The sequence below is a fragment of the Heterodontus francisci genome, chromosome 30, assembly GCF_036365525.1.
Source record: "Heterodontus francisci isolate sHetFra1 chromosome 30, sHetFra1.hap1, whole genome shotgun sequence".
Lineage (NCBI taxonomy): Eukaryota > Metazoa > Chordata > Chondrichthyes > Heterodontiformes > Heterodontidae > Heterodontus > Heterodontus francisci.
In genome coordinates, this window is record NC_090400.1 from 32707233 (window position 1) to 32730064 (window position 22832).

The 22832-nt window shown below is 42.5% G+C and overlaps 1 protein-coding gene across 2 annotated transcripts in view; it reads right to left on the reverse strand.

Annotated features, from left to right (window-relative positions):
- Positions 1–2429: 2429 nt before the first annotated feature.
- Positions 2430–22832, reverse strand: part of LOC137346664 (argininosuccinate lyase-like) — a 64964-nt gene continuing 44561 nt past the window's right edge. For both annotated transcript variants that reach the window (XM_068010312.1, XM_068010311.1), the window contains 7 exons: positions 21537–21651; positions 18239–18323; positions 9519–9578; positions 7056–7139; positions 6106–6186; positions 4197–4303; positions 2430–3546 (listed from right to left, as the gene is read on the reverse strand). In XM_068010312.1, coding sequence (XP_067866413.1) covers positions 3399–3546; positions 4197–4303; positions 6106–6186; positions 7056–7139; positions 9519–9578; positions 18239–18323; positions 21537–21651 — 680 coding nt within the window. In that variant the 3' untranslated portion in view covers positions 2430–3398. The remainder of the gene's footprint in view (positions 3547–4196; positions 4304–6105; positions 6187–7055; positions 7140–9518; positions 9579–18238; positions 18324–21536; positions 21652–22832) is intronic.

Consider the following 22832-nt stretch of genomic DNA (forward strand, 5'->3'; position numbering starts at 1 on the left):
ATATCCAGTGGATATGGAGTATTATAGTGTATTCTGTTTGCATTATTATGTATAGATAAGTTGAACTGATTGAATTAAGTGAGTCTAATTATAACTAGCTATTCTTTATGTTCACCTTACAATGAAAAAAGGAGTTCTTTTAATGGTATCAGGTTTGGTCTCAACAAGTGTTTGCTCAGTTTGCCTCGGGATAGATTGAAGAAGTGCATTCAATGGAAAGTTACTCCAAAGCAACATTCTATTAGAGGCAGCTATGACTGAAGAGTGCACACTGTCCCATTTTGGCCAATGGAGAGGAATTGTTGCTGTAGGCTTGTTGTTACCTTCTCGAGTCATTAGAAGAGGTAGCAACATCCCACAAGTACTCGCTGTTTGATACAACTTCTGTTATGTTAGATTGCAAATGCATAGTTGTTTTATTGTGAGCTTGTGTTTGGTAGGAACTGCTGTACAATACAAACAAGATGGTTTCCTCAGTAACAGGAGATGCAATCAATACTGCAGTGTCTAATTCAGAGGTAGTTATACAGTGTGGGTCTGACTACAATAATGATAAAAGTATGAAAGGAGTTAATAATAATAGTAGTCTGTATATGGGGAAATTATACCACATGTATTATTTGGGTGTTCGTAGGCTGTTGAATGTATATCTGTATGCAAGGAAACAATTAAGGGGAAGCTAGATAACCACATGCATCGAGGGATATTTTGATCAGATATGGAGGAAGGAAGGGAGGAGGCTCGTTCAGCCACGTGGTGAGGGATGTTGGAGGTCCCCACAGTTCAATTTTCAACTGACTGCAGCAAGTGTTTCTGTTACTACGGTTTTAACCCCTTGGTGTTTTATTTGCCAAATAAACAGACAGCAGCAAGTTTTTTTATAGGTTTAAAACAGAAGATTAACAATTGATTAAGCAATATATTCATTCCCAAAATGGTCGCAACTGCAACAACACACGCATTCACTCACATGCACACACACAAAAAGAGACAGAGAGAAAAGGGGTACGTGGTTTGAAGTGAGGTAAGTCTTTGAGGTTTACGGATAACCTGCTGAATCTTCTCGGACGTCAATTTCTCTTTAAAGTTGCATGCTTGGGTTATTTGTAAATTTCTCTGTTGGTTGAAATTTCAGTCTGAAGACAAGGGATCACTTTCAGTTCCCCACTGCATAAGTTGAAGTGTAGAACTCACAGCAGGGCACCTTCTTTTGGCTTGCTGGATTTTGTCCCAGCTCTCAGCTGGACAGGCTTTCATGATGTTTGTCCTGATTCTTTTTCTCTCACTTTGGAGAGCTACTTATAAGGTCAAAATGGTCTCACATCTTGCCTCTGTTTGGAGACATAAATCTTCCTCCCTGTGAGGATCGACAATGGCCCAGGATGTGGATACATCACACTTTCTTTGTTTCAGAAAAACCCATTTAATTCAAAAACGTCTCTTGATGGGTTCAGGATCGGTGTAATTGACACCTCTTAGCTTAGACTGTATCCTTTTGACCTTGCCCAATAGTAAGACAGTTTGAATATAGTTTGACCTTTGATGGCCATTTTTACAACTCTTCAGTTTGAGTTCTGTATTTTAGATTAGATTAGATTAGATTAGAGATACAGCACTGAAACAGGCCCTTCGGCCCACCAAGTCTGTGCCGAACATCAACCACCCATTTATACTAATCCTACACTAATCCCATATTCCTACCAAACATCCCCACCTGTCCCTATATTTCCCTACCACCTACCTGTACTAGTGACAATTTATAATGGCCAATTTACCTATCAATCTGCAATTCTTTTGGCTTGTGGGAGGAAACCGGAGCACCCGGAGAAAACCCACGCAGACACAGGGAGAAATTACAAACTCCACACAGGCAGTACCCGGTATCGAACCCGGGTCACTGGAGCTGTGAGGCTGCAGTGATAACCACTGCGCCACAGTGCCGCCCTCATTCACCCTCAATCGCTGCACTTCATGTGACTGTAACAACTGGCATAGACCTCTTCTGCTAAATAGCTTGTTTCTGTGCTGTGAATACTATCTATCAACAACTAGCATTTTTATAATGCCTTTGATATAGTAAAATGTCCCAAGGCCCTTTATAGGAGGGTAATCAGACAAAAATCAGCATATATGTTGAACATATGTATTGTGTGGATATCTGAGGAAGGAGAGCTTTAAGCAGGTTGCTGTACTGCACTTTTTACGAAATTCAGTGTTGTGTTGAGACTGTTTTTTGCTGGTGGTACAACACAAATATCATTAACATCTGGTGTACATGAGGGATTTCAATTGTGTGTCGGGGCATTTCTTCATATTCTTGGCCTCATTGTGACACTGTGTCAGTGTCCAGGGATGACATCAGCAACACACATTAGTTTTTTTAAAATAAAAAACAAACAAATCAAAAAAGTAAAAAAAGAACATTGTAGTTAATTCGAATTGTTTGTAATTGTTTGATCTTAAAAGGTACACTTACAGTGCAGCTTCCTCTTTGCCATAGTATGAACAGAACATTTCAATTTTTTTCAATACAACATAGCAGTGTGCCAAGTTACTGACAACTGGTAATTATCATTTTATACGACAGATATAGGGCTCAATTATACTGGAATTACAGCCCAGTTTTTACAGACAAAATAAACTTATCTTCGCATTAATGCTTCAACATGACAAAGAAAATGTTGCACCCTACACCAAAGTCTAGGTCACTTATAAACTGAATATTGTAACATACCCAAAACTGACCCTTCTTGGGGAACACCACTCCCAGTCTGAATAATAGACATCCACCATCATCCTTTCTTCCTGTCAATAAGCCGATTTTGTATCCACTGACTACCTCCAGGCGCTTACCCATTGTCTCTCGAGACAAGGAGGCCAAAGAAGAAGAAAAGAAACACTTAAATCCATGGGCTTCTATCTTTTTAATAAGCCTCCTGTGTAGCACTTTGTTGAATGCCTTCTGAGCACTAGCTTGAGCAACCTTCTCAGTTATCTCATCAAAGAATTCAATCAAGTTAGTCAGACAAGATTCGCCTTTAACAAGACTATGTTAGCGCACCTTGATTAACCCATGCCTTTCCAAACTAAAGTTTATTTTGTTCCTGATAAATGGTTTTCAATAACTTTCTCACTGCTGATATTAGACTGACTAGCCTGCAGATTTAAGCTGAATTTACTGTCAATTATCATAACTCAATTTAACAGCGTCACCATGGCAACTTGCCAGATAGATTTTGTCTTAATCCAAAAATCATTGATACTTAGGAGAAAATTTCCCCCCCCCCAATAGAAACCCCTTTCTGTGGTTAACAGGTGGAATAATCTCACCTACTTTCATTGCAAATCACTTGTGTGTTCAATTCACCTAATCCTAGTGTTTAAAAGAGTGCAGAATCTTAAGTGCTCTGTCTTCTTTTTAGCCACGCTCTCAGTTGCTCGATCTGCGAAGTCACGCTGCTGCGTGCAGTGCCTCCAGGTGCTGCATACTGCTCCACACTGTTGGTGTAGTTCCACACCTTTGACACATCACTCTCAAACAGAGGGCTTTTTGTAAAAAGAGAAGACATTTTATTAGGTGCAACACAACGATTAGAGCTTTGTATCCCAGGAGATTTACAACAGTAATTGTTTCAATGTAAGACATATCCTGATGCAAAACAAATGGTAAAGCCCAGACACATGCCCACCCTGAACCTTTATTGGAATTACTATAATTGATCACATTCTGTTTAATTTGTTTTTAAATTAACTCCCCCCCCCCCACCCCCGCCAACCCATTTCAAATGGCACCGACAGTAGGCAGACAAGATAAGCAAAAAGAATTCAAGTGCATAGTCAAACTTTTTCAGTATATCAGGAACTTTCCAATATTGTAACAGCAAAGAATTTGTAACAGTTTAAAATTGTTGCCTTCCTTGATGTGGCAATGAGACAAATTTGAAACAAAATCTCTTTCCTAATATATGGAAATTTCAAGCTAATTTAATTTGTTTAACGCAGGCCTGAACTCTTACTAGCTCCTCATATTACCCACTACTTGTTTCCATGGCTCCACTCTTAGGCCCCGAGCTATGGCATTGAAGATGTACTAGAATGAAAAGTGAATTACCAACCCATTGTGACTCATTACTGTTTTGTGTGTGGACATCTACTCATACCAATAAATACAAACACAGTAGATCTACAATACATACCTGATGGTCTTCAGATCATCCAGAGAGAGTTGATTAACTTCAATGCCCTTATTTTCTGCCAAAAGTACAGCACTACCAGAAGCACTGTGGGCTTCTCTAAATGGCATCTGCAATGGCACAGATCTAGTCAAGAATTCAGGTATAATCACAAAACAGACTGACAAACACATACACAATAACTTTAACCATGTGGTAATGGAATTTCTAACTATATCGTTCTATGCAGTCATCATTATATGGGGGATGTTTGCAGTCTCTAACAGAACTAGGCAGCAGAGGCCCATTTAGAGAGAGGCTACTTTAGAAACCAGAACACTAGAGGTTAACCAGACTAAGTTGAAAAGACTGAATCATTGAAAGCTTTAACAAAGCAAGGCACAAAGGGAACAAAAACAAGAAGATCAGTCATATGAATTTTCCATCCTTTATCACTGCTTACTGCATGATAGTCTGTAACAACATCCCATTTAAATCTGAATTTCTAAGGATTATTTCCAATTAAAACAAAAAGGCAATAGATTTTATTTTACTATCACTGCTGAAGAAACAAATTTCATGATAAAAAAGCAATTTGTGTATTCAGAAATGTAGGAAGGAATACAGAATCAAGATACACATCCCAGTTTCATTAATGGGAATGATATTCTCATACTGTACAATTTCTTAATTGGAAATTAAGATTGTTGAGATAACCCTTGTGAGTAATGACTGCCTTTTGGAACTTGCACATTTATTAACAGCAAACAATGATTTTTCTAATATAGTATATAGACAGTCTGCTTCAAGACATTGTGCAAACTACATCAATGTCATCCTGCATAAGAGGGTTATCAAGTGGAGGTAGCAGCAGAATACAGCTGAGGTGAACAGCAAAGCAGAAGAACTTACAGTCCAACTAGAAGTTGCTGGGCAGGCACTTGCCTTACTGTACTCAGTGCTCAGAGGCTTTTGATACCTCAGCAAGACAGCAAGTAGTTGAAGCTTAGAGCTCTAGGCTGTAATGCACTAGCTGATCTTAAATAAACCTATTTGGAAATGGTCAATGGACACAGCAGATAGTTCTGAATTTCTTACCTTTGTTACTGACTGGGGGCTTCAAGGAAGAAGTTCCTTGCAAATTCACGATGGCTTTCTTGCCATAAATCTCCAGTTGCAACACCAGCATGTAATTAGGAAAGCTAATAGAATGTTATTGTTTATTGCGAGGGGAATTGAATACAAAAGTAAGGAAGTTATGCTTCAGTTATCCAGGGCATTGGTGAGATCACATCTGGAGTGCTGTGTACAGTATTGGCCTCCTTCTTTAAGGAAGGATGTAAATGCATTGGAAGCAGTTCAGAGATGTTTACTAGGCTAATACCTGGAATTGGCAGGTTGTCTTATGAGGAAAGGCTAGGCTTGTATCCGCTGGAGTTTAGAAGAGTAAGAGGTGACTTGATTGAAACATATAAGATCCTGATGGGTCTTGAGAGGATGGATATGGAAAGGATGTTTCCCCTTGTGGGAGAATCTAGAATGAGGGGTCACCCATTCAAGAAAGAGTTGAGGAGAATTTTTTTCTCTCAGAGAGTTGTGAATCTTTGGAACTCTCTTGCTCAAAAGGCGGTGGAAGCGGAGTCTTTGAATATTTTTAAGACAGAGGTAGCTAGATTCTTGATAAGCAAGGGGGTGAAAGGTTATAGGAGCTAGGTGAGAATGTGGAGTTGAGGTTACAATCAGATCAACCATGATCTTGTTGAATGGCAGAGCAGGCTCAAGGGGCTGAGTGGCCTACTCCTGCTTCTAATTTGTATGTTTGTATGTATGCTCATAAGTTTGTATGATCGTACCAGGCAGCTGCTAAGTTCACCAGGTGATGTTTATAGGTATTCAAAATGTTTCAGCTTCAATGCATAGTACAGATGCTCACCTTCTTTCGAACCAAGTAATAGGCCAGATCTGTAGCTAACATATCTGGGCTCAAAGCCTTCTTCATGGCATTTTCATGAACCTTCAGGAAAAAGTAACATTGCACACAATTAACTAAACAGTGTCTTCTTAAAAGAGGCAGGGAAATAATTCTTGTTCAAAGTAATCCACCCGTGCCCCCACAATCCCCCAGGGATTATAGAATAATACGTTAGAATCAGGAGAATTTGGAGTGACGCTTAAAAGACAGGACTAGGAAATAGTCAAGTAGTGGACTAATATTGTCTCAACAAAAAGGACTCAGCTTAAGACTTTAGTTCCTGATTCCTGCAAGTATTTATAAGAATTTAAGTATTTGTCCTATCTTTGTGTAAAAGTTGCAGCACCTCTGTTACTCGACAAGTGCCAGTCATAATAATCTTAATAAATGTTAAATTGTTTTTTTAAAAACCACAAATCTAAAGCTAGATGCAGAATAGCTCCTGTTCCAGCTAAAGTAATAGATCTACAAGGTATCTTTAAACTAGTAACTGTTAATGGCAATCACATAATTAGTGAGGCATTTTAATTTTTTTAATTAATTTTTGCTAGGATATCAAAACTTAGAGTAATGGAAGAGTTTTTTTTCCAGTTTTGCCATATAATATCTGCATCAAGTGAATTCCCACATGCAGATTAAAACTTCCTTTACTCAATCCTAATGATGTTCTTAGGTCTTGCCCCAGAAACACTAACACCGAGTGAAACTAATGCAAATTTGGAAGCAGTTTGGCAAGGTGGGCACATGCTCTCCAGGTTTGGTATTCTCCTATATCCAGCAAGCAGCAAACACTGAATCCATCACCTTGGGTTGGATTCCAATGAAGGCTTCAGACATGAAGTGCAGATGTTTAGCCCCATGTGCCACTCAGCATTAATAATAGTCTGAAGGTAAAAAGAGGAGGCCGTTACCTGTAATGTGGAGAATACACCTGATGCCACTTGAAGTACTGCAGTGATGGTATCAATGCTTTCAAACATTGCCTCCATGTCTTCCTATAAAAGTGAAACAGATTCGCACAGTCAGTAACAGACAACACTATATTCTTCTTTCTTTGCTTCCTTTATTCCCCACCCTAATTTTTCTCCCATTTTCTCCCAAACAGTTTAATTTCTTGCTGATGTACAGGAAAGGGGCTTTGGGAGAGCACAGGACAGAGGAATTTAGTTTTGCATTGTTCTAGTAATACAGACAAGATGAGCTGAATAGCTGACTTAGTTTCACTGAATCTCTATAGTCCGATGATGCTGGCTGCTCATCTGGAACGCATCCAACTGGCCGTTCTTCTTATGCGAGTCTTGATGGTGGTGTTGACAGTCTATTACATTGTGGGGTGCAGGCCTAGCAACCAACTCTGATTCTCACCTGAGCTGACTGTTAGAGATAGGAACCCAGGATAAGCCCCTTTCAATCCAGAAACACTAAACCAACTGCACTGTGACTACTGCTGCTACGGATAAGATCAGCTAAATCAGCACAGGTCAAGGATCAAAACTCATAGCATCTCAAACAATAAGAAACTGGTTTGCACTGGCTCAATACTACATGGATAAAGAACAACTGAAACAGATCTAACATAAGGACTAATGTCAATTTGATATGAACTCAGGTTCAGGATTTTTAAGGGTTAATTCTCAATGATGCAGTGTCCATTCTACTACCTTGATGGGGAGATGCAAAGTTGTACCATCCAGTCAAAGTCCCTTCCTAACAGCACTGTGGGTATACCTACCCCCCAAGGACTGCTGCAGTTCAAGGTGGCAGCTCACCACCATCTTCTCAGGGGCAATTAGGGATGGTCAATAAATGTTGGCCTAGCCAGTGACGCCCACATCTCACGAACAAAAAACAAATTGGTATTAATTCTTTGAATTCAAGTCCATTCTCAGGATATGGGTGTCATAGGCAAGGCTGGAATTTATTGCCCATCACTAGTTGCCCCAAGAAGGTGGTGGTGAGCCTTCGTCTTGAAACTCTGCAGTGGTTTAATACAACTAATTGGCTTGCTAGGCCACTTCAGAGAGCAGTTAAAAGTCAATGATATTGGTGACCAGGCCAGCACATAGGTCAGACTAGGTAAGGACAGCAAGTTTCCTTCCCTAAAGCACATTAGTGAACCAGTTGGGTTTTTACAACAATCTGACAGCTTCATGGCTATTGTTACAGATATCAGATGGTTAAAAAATTAAAATTAAAATTATCAAACTAACAAAGTGGGATTTGAACTCGCATTTTCTGAATTGCCTAATCCATTAAAAGAATCATAAGCTACCATACCCAGGAAGTATTTTCCAAATAGTTAATGAGTCAGCCATTAAAACTTTATCAGCCTGAGACAAATTGATGAGTTACCATATTAAATACTTTTCGTAAACATTTACTCATTAAAGATTGGAATATATGATGGTGTGAGGGTCACAGGAGTTAGTTTCAAGCAGAAAGTGCTGGAAATACTCAGCAGGTCAGGCAGCATCTGTGATATTATCACCTAGGCTTGGGTAGCAGCCAGTTTAATTGTCAGATTTATTGGCCAACTTCAGGACAGAGAAGGAATCAGGGATGCACATTGCAAATTTAATGCTGAGGGGGCACCAGCAGCATACAATGGCAGCAGTGTGTCATCTCCTTCGGCAACTCCAAACCTGCAACCTCTACCACCTAGAAGAATAAGGGAAGCAGACACATGGGAACACCAACAACGTCAAGTCACATACCATCCATACCTGGAAATATAATTGCTGTTTCTTCAGCATCACTGGGTCAACATTCTGGAATTTGCCACCTAACGGCACTGTGGTAGTACCTTCACGACGAGGACTGCAGTGGTACTAGAAGGCGACTCAAGGGCAATTAGGGATGGGCAATAAATGCTGGCTTGGCAATGATGCCCACATGCCATGAATGAATAATAACATTTAATAATATAGTGCCTGATCACATCACTTGACATTGCTCTGCACATGCAATAAATTACTTTTTGAGTGTTGTCACTGATGTCATGTCGGTAAATATAGCAGCCATTTTGTATACAGCAAGGTTCCATAAATAGCAATGAGCTAAGTAACCATTTCCGCTTAGAAAATTAGGGTTGAGTACTGGTGGTCACAGTTCTGCCACGGGTTTGTTGGTAATAGTTTTATGTCATTAAAAAAGTGTGCCAGACATTATTAAACATTTATCGAAAACATTTTCTAAAACATTATTATTTTTAAAAGCTGAGCATTAACTTTAAATACAAAAATACTGCTACAATTTATCATTTCAGAAAAACTCAAAAGACTTTTGGGAAAGGCAACCAAAAGAATGACATGAATGTCTGCTACTTTACTGCTGAGGTATTGTGAGATACATATCTTGAAACAGGTCGCGTATACCTGCAAGTCCTTATTGTATGCATTGGGCAGTCCTTTAAGAGTCATTAAAAATCCAGAGCACTGTAAAAAGGAAATAAAAAGGTATAGTTAATAGAAAAAAAGTGATGGGGAATAATGGTTTTCAAATATTGTAAAATCTAGTGAATTGACAGCACACACACTAGGCTGCTGGCAGGGTTTAGTTTAGTTTTAGTTTAGTTTAGAGATACAGCACTGAAACAGGCCCTTCGGCCCACCGAGTCTGTGCCGACCATCAACCAACCATTTATACTAATCCTACACTAATCCCATATTCCTACCACATCCCCACCTGTCCCTATATTTCCCTACCACCTACCTATACTAGGGGCAATTTATAATGGCCAATTTACCTACCAACCTGCAAGTCTTTTGGCTTGTGGAAGGAAACCGGAGCACCCGGAGGAAACCCACGCAGACAGAAACTGCAAACTCCACACAGGCAGTACCCAGAATTGAACCCGGGTCGCTGGAGCTGTGATGCTGCAGTGCTAACCACTGCGCCACTGTGCTGCCGATTATACTAGTGCAAAAGTCACATCATCCAGATCATTGAAAAATTGCTCTGAAATTTCAAATTATGCAGTGAATTTTTACAGAAAATATCAGTCTGCTGCAACTCAGAATCAACTAAGAGCTTCATTAAAAAAATTGTCAGTTGCATCAGTCAACCATTCATGGAAATATCTTTGCAGATGGGGACCTACAATGGGCTGCAGTGACTCTGGGCAGGATTTCGAGGCCGTTCCCCACCACCATCATCAGTGGGGCTGGGATTGGAGGCAGATAGGCACTAAAGATAGTGCTGCTGGCTGGCATGCCAGTTCCATGGCTCCATCCCACCCTAGGCCCACTTTCCTAGAGGCAACAGCGGGTAGCTAACTGAATTAATTAAAGGCCCATTGAGGCTTGTTGTTGGAGGTCAACTGTAAAATCCCAGTCGGCCTCCAGGTCCCCGCAGGCGGCATGGGACATTTTAACTGGCTGGAGGCGGCAGACCAGTTGGCTCAGCGCTCCACTCTGCCGGCCTGGGTTCAGGAGCAGCAGCAGGCTGCCCTGTGGACGAGGCTCCCCCCCAACAATGGTGGCCCAGCTGCTGAATCTATTTATTATTTTATATTAGAAAAAGTTAGAGAGAGGGCTCCTAAACTTTGGGGTGCTCTCTCCCTCACTTACCTGGTATGGTATCCTGCTGTAGCTTTCAAGCTGGAAGGCCTCCTATACTCCAGCTTTGAGAGTCGGCTCTCTGGCCATTAATTGGTCAATTTGGGAAAACTCACAGGTGAGTGATTGTTTTCCACACAATGCAGGCTTCTGACCCCCATTTGAGCCTGACGATGGTGTTCAGAAGCCTGCAGGAAAATCCTGCCCCCTAGGCTGGGACAGCCTAACAGGAGGAGGGGTGTAGTGTCATTCCAGCAACACAAGGACCAGATTCAGCTGTCATGCCATCAATGGGTGAATAGCTAGCTGATACTCATTCTTACGGTTCAGATCGGGGATAGGCACTGACATGTTGCACCACGGACACTTGACAAAATTATCAACTCAGCAACGGACATGGGGGCAATTAATCTGTATTTAAAGTGCATAGCCAATCTAATGCCATCAAAACATAGTCCAATTTAAAACACAATTCTCCCTATAAATAAACTAGCTAAGCATAAAAATATCAGTGGAGAGCAGCACAACTGTATTAGCAAGCTCGCAAGCATAATAGTATGCAATACCAATGTGAATTACTTTTATTGACAGCAGAGCTGCTGCGATATTAAACACGGCAGCTCATTTACATGGCCGGGGCTGACCACCTCCCCCCGATGATGTGGAAGGGGTGAGCGCTCCGTCCCCGGCAACGGCATCCGGCACCATCGCATTTTTAAAAGGCTTCAAGCCCTTACATTTAAGATGAATTTTTAAAGGAATAGTGATGTAGACTTTATTTGAAAGAAATTAATAAAAGTTTCAAGCCCCTTTCCCACCCTCCCAATGACCAAACAATTAATTCCTTGCCCTGTCCCCCCAATATACTTACCTTTCGCACCTGACCTTTCCTCCCCCCAAAGGTCGCAAACTTTAATCTTTACCCCTTCCCACCAGCCCCGAGACCAATGAAATTAATTTGCCACCCCTCCTCCCACTCCTGCACTGAGGAACTTACCTGCTCCCCCCCTGCCCACCAGTATTCCGTCTTACATCACTGGTCAGAAATCCGAAGGCATGGGAGTACCGGCCACCGAAAGCAAAATCAGAGTGGGATGGCCAGCAGGACTAGGTAGTTCATTAATTAATTCATTTACATTTATTAACATATTTAAATGACGGTCCTGTCGCCATGCGGCAGGTTGCGCCATCATGAGGCCTCGCTGCCTCCAGCAATATGGGGCCGAGCCTTCTCGGAGGTATTTTCCGGCCCCCCCCCAACCCCCATCACAACCCCTGACGTCCAGTGATGGAAGGAGATGGGTGTTGGTAAAATTCAGCCCATGAAATGCCTCCTTAAACGTCTGCCACTGCTTCTCTACTGTCCTATCTTTTAACCTATTTTCCCAGTTCATTTTGGCCAACTCTGTCTTCATACCCCTTTAATTGCTTTTATTTAAGTTTAAAAAACACTAGTCTTAGACCTACAATTCTCACCTTCAAACAAAATGTGAAATTCTATCATGTTATGGTCATTGTTACTTAGAGGCTCCTTTACTATGAGGTCATTAATTAATCCTGTCTCATTGCCCATTACCAGGTCTAGAATGACCTGCTCCCTGGTTGACACTGAAATGTACTGCTCTAAGAAATTATCCCGAGAACACTATGATCTCATCTTCCAGGCTACCTTTGTCAATCTGATTCGTTCAATCTATATGTAGATTAAAATCACCCATGATTATTGCAGTACCTTTCTTACCAGCCCCCTTTATTTCTTCCTGTATACTCTGTCCTACAGTGTAGCTATTGTTAGGGGACCTATAAACTACTCCCTCAAGTGACTCCTTTCCTTTGCTATTTCTTATCTCTACCCAAAATGATTCTACATCTTGATCTTTTGAACTAAGGCCATCTCTCACTACAGTACTAATGTCATCCTTAATTAACAGAAATACCCCAACTAGCTTCCTGTCCTTCCGAAATGTCAAATACTCTTGAATATTCAGGTCCCAGCCATGGTTACCTTGCAGCCACATCTCTGTAATGGCTATCAGTCATACATACATATTTATTTCTATTTGTTACAAATGCTGTGTGCAAACTCTGGCCTTATCTGCTGGTGCACTCAAGTTTGTATGCTTTGTCCCTTTCTGCCACACTCTGGGTTGTCATTATCATTTCAACAAGAAAGAAAAATTCCAAGGGTGGGACCCGTCATCCATGGTTAACTAAAACAGTTAAAGATAGTATCAAACTTAAAGAAAAAGCATATAATTGTGCAAAGATGGGAGGCAGGTCAGAAGATTGGACAGAATGTAAAAAACAGCAAAGAAGGACTAAAAGATTGATAAGGAAGGTAAAATTAGAGTATGAGAGAAAGCTAGCTAGAAACATAAAGACAGATAGTAAGAGTTTCTATAGATATTTTAAAAAGAGTTAACAAAGTGAGTCTTATAAAAAGTGAGTCTGGGGAATTAATAATGGATTATAAGGAGATGGCAGATGAATTGAGCAGATATTTTGCATCAGTCTTCACTATTGAGGATACAAGTAACATCCCAGAATTAGCTGTAAGTCAGGAAATGAAAGGGAGGGAGGAACTCAAGAAAATTAGAATTGCCGGGGAAGTGGTACTGAACAAATTGTTGGAGCTGTGGGCTGACAAGTCCCCGGGTCCTGATGGACTTCATCCTAGGGTGTTATAAGAAGTGACTCGTGAGATAGTTGATGCTTTAGTTTTAATTTTCAAAAATTCCCTAGATTCGGGGAAGGTTCCTTTCTATTGGAAAATAGTGAATGTAACTCCTTTATTCAAAAAGGGAGGGAGATAGAAAGCAGGAAACTACAGCTTAACATTTGTCTCAGGGAAAATGTCAGAAGCTATTATTAAAGATGGTACAGTAAGGCATTTAGAAAAATTCAAGGTCATCAGGCAGAGTCAACATGGTTTTGTGAAAGGGAAATCATGTTTAACCAATTTATTAGAGTTCTTTGAGAGGCTACAAAGGGATATAGATAGGTTAAATGAGTGGGCAAAGACCTGGCAAATGGAGTATAATATGGGAAAGAGTGAAATTGTCCACTTTGGCAGAAAGAATAAAAAGAAGCATATTATCTAAATGGTGAGAGATTGCAGAGCTCTGAGATGCAGAGGGATCTGGGTGTCCTAGTGCATGAATGGCAAAATGTTAGTATGCAGGTACAGCACGTTATTAGGAAATATAATAGAATGTTATTGTTTATCGCAAGGGGAATTGAATACAAAAATAGGGAGGTTATGCTTCAGTTATATAAATCATAGATGAGACCACATCTGGAGTACTGTGTACAGTTACAGTCTCCTTATTTAAATGCATTGGAGGCAGTACAGAGAAGAAGGTTTACTAGACTAATACCTGGAATAGGTGGCCTGTCTTACAAGGAATGATTGGACAGGCTAGGCTTGTATCTGCTGGAATTTAGAAGAGTAAGATGCAACTTGATTGAAACATATAAGATCCTGAGGGGTCTTGACAGGGTGGATGTGGAAAGGATGTTTCCCCTTGTGGGAGAATCTCAAACTAGGGGTCACTGTTTAAAAATAAGACAGAGATGAGGAGAAATTTTTTCTCAGAGGGTCGTGAGTCTTTGGAATTCTCTTCCTCAAAAGGCAGTAGAAGCAGAGTCTTTGAATATTTTTAAGGCAGAGGTAGATAGATTCTTGATAAGCAAGGGGGTGAAAGGTTATCGGGGGTAGGTGGAAATGTGGAGTAATCAGTTCAGCCATGAATGGTGGAGCAGGCTAGATGGGTCGAGTGGCCTACTCCTGCTCTTAATTTGTATGTTTGTTTGTATGTTCGCATTACCCATGTCGCTACCCTGAGATATTGCCTTATCCTTTCCTCTAAATTTTACCACATCTACCCTCACTTGGTCCCTTCCCCCCACTATTTATTTTGAAGCCCTCTCTGCTCATAGAGTCATAGAGTTATACAGCACAGAAACAGGCCCTACAGCTCATCGTGTCTGTGCCAGCCATCAAGCACTTAACTATTCTAATCCCATTTTCCAGCACTTGGCCCGTGGCCTTGTATGCTATGGCGTTTCAAGTGCTCATCTAAATACTTCTTAGTTACTTCTTACTTCTAGTTATTTAACTTGCCAGAACACCGGTTCCAGTATGGATCAGGAAAAGACCACCCAATGGCTCAGCTCCCACTTTCCCCAGTACTGGATCCAGTGCCCCATGAATCGAAACCCATTTCTCCCACACCAATCTTTCAGCCACGCATTTAACTCTAATCTTATTTCCCCTATGTCAATTTGCTCATGGCTCAGGTATAATCTAGAGATTATTACTTTGTGGTTCTTCCTTTTAATTTAGCCCCTAGTTGCTCACAATCCCTAAGCAGAACCTCCCTCCTCGTCATATCTATGTCATTGTACTCATGTGGACCACAACAACTGGATCCTCCCCCTCCCACTGCAAATTCTACTGCAGTCCTGAACAGATATCCTGAACCCTGACACCGGGCAGGCAACATAGCCTTCTGGACTCATGCTCTTGGCTGCAGAAAACTGTGTCTATCCCCCTGACTATACTGTCCCCTACTACCACTACATTCCTATTTACTGCCCCCACTTGAATGGTTTCTTGCATCATGTGCCTTGGTCAGTTTGCTCATCCACCCTACAGCCCCTGCTTTCATCCATCCAAGCTGCAAGAACCTCGAACCTTATGGATGATTGCAAGGGCTGAGGCTCTTCCACTTATACCTTCTCGATCCCCTTACCTGCCTCACTCACAGTCACACACCCACCTGTCCCTGACCTCTGACCAAATCAGAAGACCCTAGCCTAAGCAGTGTGACTGCCTTCTGGAACAAAGTGTCCAGGTAACATTCCCCCTCCCCGATGCATCGCTATGTCTGTTGCTCGGCCTCCAGCTCATCAACTCTGAGCCAAGTTCCTCGCGTTGCTGACACTTACAGCAGATGTGGTTGCCTTGGTCTCACTGGTGTCCACGAGCTCCCACATACTCAAGCTGCAACACATCACCTGTCCTGTCATCCTTAATGTGTTTTACTTAACTACTTAATTGTTTTAATTAATTTTTAATTAATGCCTCTATGCACCAATCACTTACATTACTAATTAAACCCTAATACTGACAAACCTTACTACTTACAAACAAAACAGAAGATTCAACAGCTTCTTACTTTCCTTCTACTGGCATTTCTTTATTATTTATAAGGAAGTTAATTAGCTACTTAAACCTTATTTAAATTTTGTTTTTTTATCTTTTTCTAATCTCCACCTCTTTACACAGACTCCCTAAAAGCAATATATGCACCAACTCTTTACACACACACCCTAATAGCAGTTACTTAACATCCAATCAACTTATGGTTTTACTGTGATGTTACTGTTCACTTCTTCTTCAAATTCAGGGTGCATCTAGACTCCTGCAATCCTCTCCACTCCTCTCTCGGAAGGGAAGTGGTATAGGCCGCGATCCTAAGCCTTTATTTATCTGCTCTTCGGTCTGTGTTCCTCCTTCTGGTATGCACCTATTTGCTCCTCTCTTGGAAGGGAAGTGGTGTAGGCCCCACACCTCAGGCTTTATTTATAAGCTCCCCCATCTGTGTTCCTCCTGCAGGTACCCTCCTCCCTGCTCCTCTCCTGGAAGCTAAGTGGTGTAGGCTGTGATCCTCAGGCTTTATTTATTTATTTATTTATTTTGTGCTCGTTCATGGGATGTGGGCATCACTGGCTAGACCAGCATTACTGCCCATCCCTAATTGCCCTTGAGAAGGTGGTGGTGAGCTGCCTTCTTGAACCGCTGCAGTCCTTGGGGTGTAGGTATACCAAAAGTGCTATTAGGAAGGGAGTTCCAGGATTATGACCCAGCGGCAGTGAAGAAACGGCGATATAGTTCCAAGTCAGGACGGTGTGTGACTTGGAAGGGAACTTGCAGGTGGTTGTTCCCATGTATTTGCTTCCCTTGTCCTTCTAGGTGGTAGAGCTCATAGGTTTGGAAGGTTCTGTCGAAGGAACCTTGGTGAGTTGCTGCAGTGCATCTTGTAGATGGTACACACTGCTGCCACTGTGTGTTGGTGGTGAAGGGAGTGAATGTTGAAGGTGGTGGATAGGGTGCCAATCAAGTGGGCTGATTTGTCCTGGATGGTGTTGAACTTCTTGAATGTTGTTGGAGCTGCACTCATCCAGGCAGGTGGAGAGTATTCCATTACACTCCTGATTTGTGCCTTGTAGATAGTGGATAGGCATTGAGAGTCAGGTGGTGAGTTACTTGCTGCAGAATTCCCAGCCTCTGACCTGCTCTTGCAGCCACACTGTTTATGTGGTTGGTCCAATTCAGTTTCCTGATAATGGTAACCCCAGGATGTTGATAGTAGTGGAATTCAGTGATGGTAATGCCATTGAACATCAAGGGGAGATGGTTAGATTCTCTCTTGTTATCTGCTCCCTGGTCTGTGCTCCTCCCGCAGGTACGCTTCTCTCTTGGAAGGTAAGTCCATCCACATCCTGGGGGTTACCATTGACCAGAAACCAAACTGGAGTAGCCATATAAATACCATAACTATAAGAGCAGGTCAGAAGCTAGGAGTCCTGTGGCAAGTAACTCCCCTCCTGACTCCCCAAAGCCTGTCCACCATCTATAAGGCACAAATCAGGAGTGTGCTGGAATACTCTCCACTTGCCTGGATGGGTGCTGTTCCAACAACACTCAAGAAGATCGACACCATCCAGGACAAAGCAGCCCGCTTGATTGGCACCCCATCTACAAACATTCACTCCCTCCACCACCGATGCACAGTAGCAGCAGTGTGTACCATCTACAGCAATGCACCAGGGCTCCTTAGACAGCACCTTCCAAACCTGCGACTTCTACCAGCTAGAAGGACAAGGGCAGCAGATGCATGGGAACTCCACCACCTGCAAATTCCCCTCCAAGTCACACACCATCCTGACCTGGAACTATATCGCCATTCCTTCACTGTCGCTGGGTCAAAATCCTGGAACTCCTTTTCTAACAAAACTGTGGATACACCTACCCCACATGGACTGCAGTGGTTCAAGAAGGCAGCTCATCACCCCCTTCTCAAGGGCAATTAGGGATGGCAATAAATGCTGGTCTAGCCCACATCCCAGCAACGAATAAAACAAAGTGGTATAGGCTGCAGTCCGTAGGCTTTATTTATCTGCACCCCAGTCTGTGTTCCTCTCACAGGTCTGCTCCTCTTTGGTCCTCTCCCGGTCCCAGGTCAGATATTGTATAAATCTCCACATTGTTATGGCAATGTGCCTAACCTCTCAATATCTTGATGACTTGTCACATTGTTTTTTTTAAAGAACGGATGCGATTTTGAAATTTAAACATTTTATTTCAAGAGGGAATAGACAAGTACTAATAAATAGTTTAGATTGTATTTGGACTTGTTGACTGACATTCAAAATGTGCAGCTCAGTTACAAATAACCATGGAGTTAAAATCAGGGAACAGCTGAACTGATGTGACTCTTCAATACACGGTCACACAATATCGCAATCCTTACCCGTCCAAAGACACGTCCAGCTTTGCCTCGAATCAGTTCCAAACTGTCTGCATTTTTCTTCTGGGGCATCAGGCTACTCCCTGTGCTGAAAGAACATGAAAATCCTTACCACAAACATCTAGAAGTGTACAGCAGCTGCTCTCTTTCCTTACCCCACTCACACACACAATCACATCAATGATTGCTCTATGGCAGCAAGGCCTGGACAATGTATGTCAGCCAAGAGCGACATCTCAACTCATTCCATTTTCCGCCAGCATTCCGAAGGGATCGTTCCCTCCGCGACACCCTGGTCCACTCCTCCATTACCCCCACCACCTCGTCCCCGTCCCAAGGTACCTTCCCCTGCAATCGCAGGAGGTGTAATACCTGCCCATTTACCTCCTCTCTCCTCACTATCCCAGGCCCCAAACACTCCTTTCAGGTGAAGCAGCGATTTACTTGTACTTCTTTCAATGTAGTATACTATATTTGCTGCTCACAGTGTGGTCTCCTCCACATTGGGGAGACCAAGCGCAGACTGGGTGACCGTTTTGCGGAACATCTCCGCTCAGTCCGCAAGCAGGACCCTGAGCTTCCAGTTGCTTACCATTTCAACACTCCCCCCTGCTCTCATGCTCACATCTCTGTCCTGGGATTGCTGCAGTGTTCCAGTGAACATCAACGCAAGCTCGAGGAACAGCATCTCATCTACCGATTAGGCACACTACAGCCTGCCGGACTGAACATTGAGTTCAATAATTTCAGAGCATGACAGCCCCCCATTTTACTTTCATTTTTAGCTATTTTTTCTTCCTTTTTTTTTTACATTCTTTTTTACATTTTTTACAATTTTTTTGCATTTATTTCATTTCATCTTAGTTTGTTCAGTTTGCTTACCCACTGTTTTTTTTTCAGGTTTGCACTTGCTGCTGTTCAATATTCAGTGTATTAATACCTAATCTGTACTAGTGCTTTGTCTTTCAACACACCATTAACATATTGTTTGCCTTTGCTCCGTGACCTTTTGGTCAGCTATGTGGCCTGGTCCAATCTGGACCTCCTTTGTTATCTATTGCCCCACCCCCACCTCACTTGCTTATAACCTGTGACTTTTCTAATATTTGTCAGTTCCGAAGAAGGGTCACTGACCCGAAACGTTAACTCTGCTTCTCTTTTCACAGATGCTGCCAGACCTGCTGAGTGGTTCCAGCATTTCTTGTTTTTATTTCATTCCATCTTCGCTGTCTCCGGAGAATCCTTGGCACCAGGTGGCAGGACCGTATCTCCAACGCAGAAGTCCTTGAGGCGGCCAACATCCCCAGCATATACACCTTACTGAGCCAGCGGCGCTGTTTCTGTGCTGTATAACTCGATGACTCTATGTGAGCCGCATGGAAGATGGCAGGATCCCCAAGGATGCTTCGTACAGTGAGCTCATCACTGGTATCAGACCCACTGGTCGTCCATGTCTCCGCTTTAAAGACGTCTGCAAACGTGACATGAAGTCCTGTGACATTGACCACAAGTCGTGGGAGTCAGTTGCCAGTGATCGCCAGAGCTGGTGGACAGCCATAAAGGCAGGGCAAAAGAGTGGCGAGTCGAAGAGACTTAGCAGTTGGCAGGAAAAAAGACAGAAGTGTAAGGAGAGAGCCAACTGTGTAACAGCTCCGACAACCAATTTTATCTGCAACGTCTGTGGAAGAGTCTGTCACTCTAGAATTGGCCTTTATAGCCATTACAGGTACTGCTCCACAAACCACTGACCACCTCCAGGCGCTTACCCATTGTCTCTCGAGACAAGGAGGCCAAAGAAGAAAGGGAAGTGGAACAAAGCAGCCAGCTAGCACTCTGAGTGACAGCAGCCTTTCAGAGAGTTTCACACCCTTTCATAATTAACTGCACCAAGCCAAGTGGAACTTCCTCTTGTGGCATATTTATGTTGAGCAACTACTTGAGGAATCATTTCTGTAATGTCATTACCACAGGTGCAGAAACTTTCCTTAAATAGAAAACAGACAGACCGTTTCTACAGCAGTCACATTGACTTAAAAGCAACTTTGTGGGCACGACGGTTTTGGCCGTTCAGCCTGCCAGTATTTTGACCACCTGAGGAACAGCTAACATGATCTATTTTGGTGACATAAGTCACCCTACTGCAGGAATGCCACAATATGTGAAACAATATCATGATCCTTATCCATCCAAAGACACGTCCAGCCTTGCCTCAATTTTAACGGTAGTGGGGAAGGTCAAGGACGGTCTTTCCATCCAGAGGCCAAATGACGGGGGTAGGGGGGGTGCTTTTTGCGACATGGGTTCAGGGGGTGGGGGGGCCCAGGCGGCCCTCCTGATTGGGCAGGGGGGCCCAGGCGGCCCTCCTGATTGGGCATACTGGTGGCAAGGGCTGTTCCCGTAGAAATAGCCTCCCCAGTCCTTACCAATGAACCCAGCTGCCCCCCCACCCCACTCCAGGGCCTGTCTGACTGGGGTTGAGGTCACCGGGGACACTCATCTGGGTTCCAAGCTGGCATCTATGATGCTGGCCAGGTGCAATCCCAGCTGTGGCCACCGCTCCCTTTGGCACTGCTGGGATTGAAGAGCTGCCAGTCCTCCGATTGGCCGGCAGCTCTTGGAGGCAGGATCTCTGCCCTTCAAGGGACAGGAGCCCCAACAACAGGCAGCTAATTGCCTGAGGGGCACAGAATCAGGTCAGGGTACCCGGAAACAGCTGCAGCTGGGCGGCCCTTGGCTTTCCAGCCCACTGTCAGGGCCACCACCACCTGCATTAAATTCAGCCCATTGAAACTGGAATTCAAACTCAGAATTCCCTATCAGCAGTCATGACAATAACTTTGCAATGTACCCACTGGACTGTCCTGAGCGATTAACTTTATTTAAAGAAAGTCTCTAATTATTCACTTTTGTCTTCTACCTAACATCACAATTTCTCACTTGCATTAACAAAAAACCTCATAGGCAGATAAACATCTGTAATCAAACCAAGATCCTCACAAGAGAAATCTCATTGTTGTTACAAAGCATTTATTTTTAAAGGAATTATATTCGAAAGAAAAGACAACAAACTGCTCTATCTTGAATGGTCCATTCAAATGGCTTCACAGCTCAGATTTACATGTTGTTATTTATGAATCTATTTCTGATTGCACATTGCCTCGGCCTCTTCATATCATCCGCACCCCTGGAAAATATACACATTTAATTCTAGATTAAATGTATACCTAACCCCTCAAAAATTGCATTGTTCTTTGGCCACCGGCTCCAAATGAAAGTATGACTAACCTGATTATGGAATTACCTGTAGGCATCAGACAGGGTTATGAATCCAAATTCCTTGGTGTTGTAAATTATTAGATCCTCAGATATCTTACTCAGGTGAATCATACAAAGGGAGCAGCAAAACAGAATCTCAGCTTTAATAAACCAGAAAAAAATGTTAAGCACATAACCTATGAAAACAAATGTGATATTTCTTAGTACAAACAAAATACACCCACGGGCATTTATCTATTAACTTTCATTTCAAAGACAATTGGTTAAGCACCTGAAGAGAAAAAAATTTGCGGGGCTACAGGGAAAGTGCGAGGCAGCGGGACTAACGGAGTGCCCTTGCAGAGAGCCAGCATGGGCATGATGGACCGAATGGCCTCCTTCAGTGCTGCAGCTATTCTATGATTTGATTTAGCTTCTGAGACCTTGCAGAAATCCATCAGCTCCTCCTTTACCAAAATATACAAAAACATGTTGACAAAGTGTAAAATACTGCAGATGCTGGAAATCTGAAATAAAAATAGAAAATGCTGCTAACACTCAGCACATCAGACAGCATCTGTGGACAGAACAGGGACCTACTGTTGAGTGTTTCCAGTATTTTCTGTTCTTGACTTGCAGCCAAATGTGCAAATACGGGAGATTTCATTAAGGGTCACAAGGTAGATACAAATGAAGGTCATTTGGCCATCTTGGCCATTCATGCAGAAAAAGCCCCACACACCCACCATCCAACTGCTTCTGAAATAATTCTAGGATGTTTGCCTCCACTATACTGCTCAGAAGTTCAGTTCACTGATTGAAGACATGTAAAGAATACCCTCACGTAAATGCTAACTTTGCCTTTTGCTAATGTATCAACATCCTTATGTTTTACAAACAGTACGGCCAGGGTTTTGCCACAGCAAGGCAGGAGACATCGGTGAGGTATTAAATGAATACTTTGCATTTGTCTTTACCAAGGAAGAAGATGCAACCCAGATCGTGGTGAAAGAGGAAGTAATTAATACACTAGAAGTATTTAAAATTGATAAGGAGGAGGTATTGGATAGGCTGTCTGTACTTGATAAGGTTGATAAGGCACCAGGACCCAATGAGATGCATCCAAGGATATTGAGGGAAGTGACAGTGGAAATTGTGGAGGCACTGGCCATAATTATCCTGTCTTCCTTAGACTCAGGGGTGGTGCCAGAGAAATGAAGAATTGCAAATGTTACACACTTGTTCAAAAAAGGGTGTAAAGGTAAGCCCAGCAACTATAGTTGAACTTTGATGGTGGGGAAACTTTTAGAAACAATAATTTGGGACAAAATTGTCACTTGGA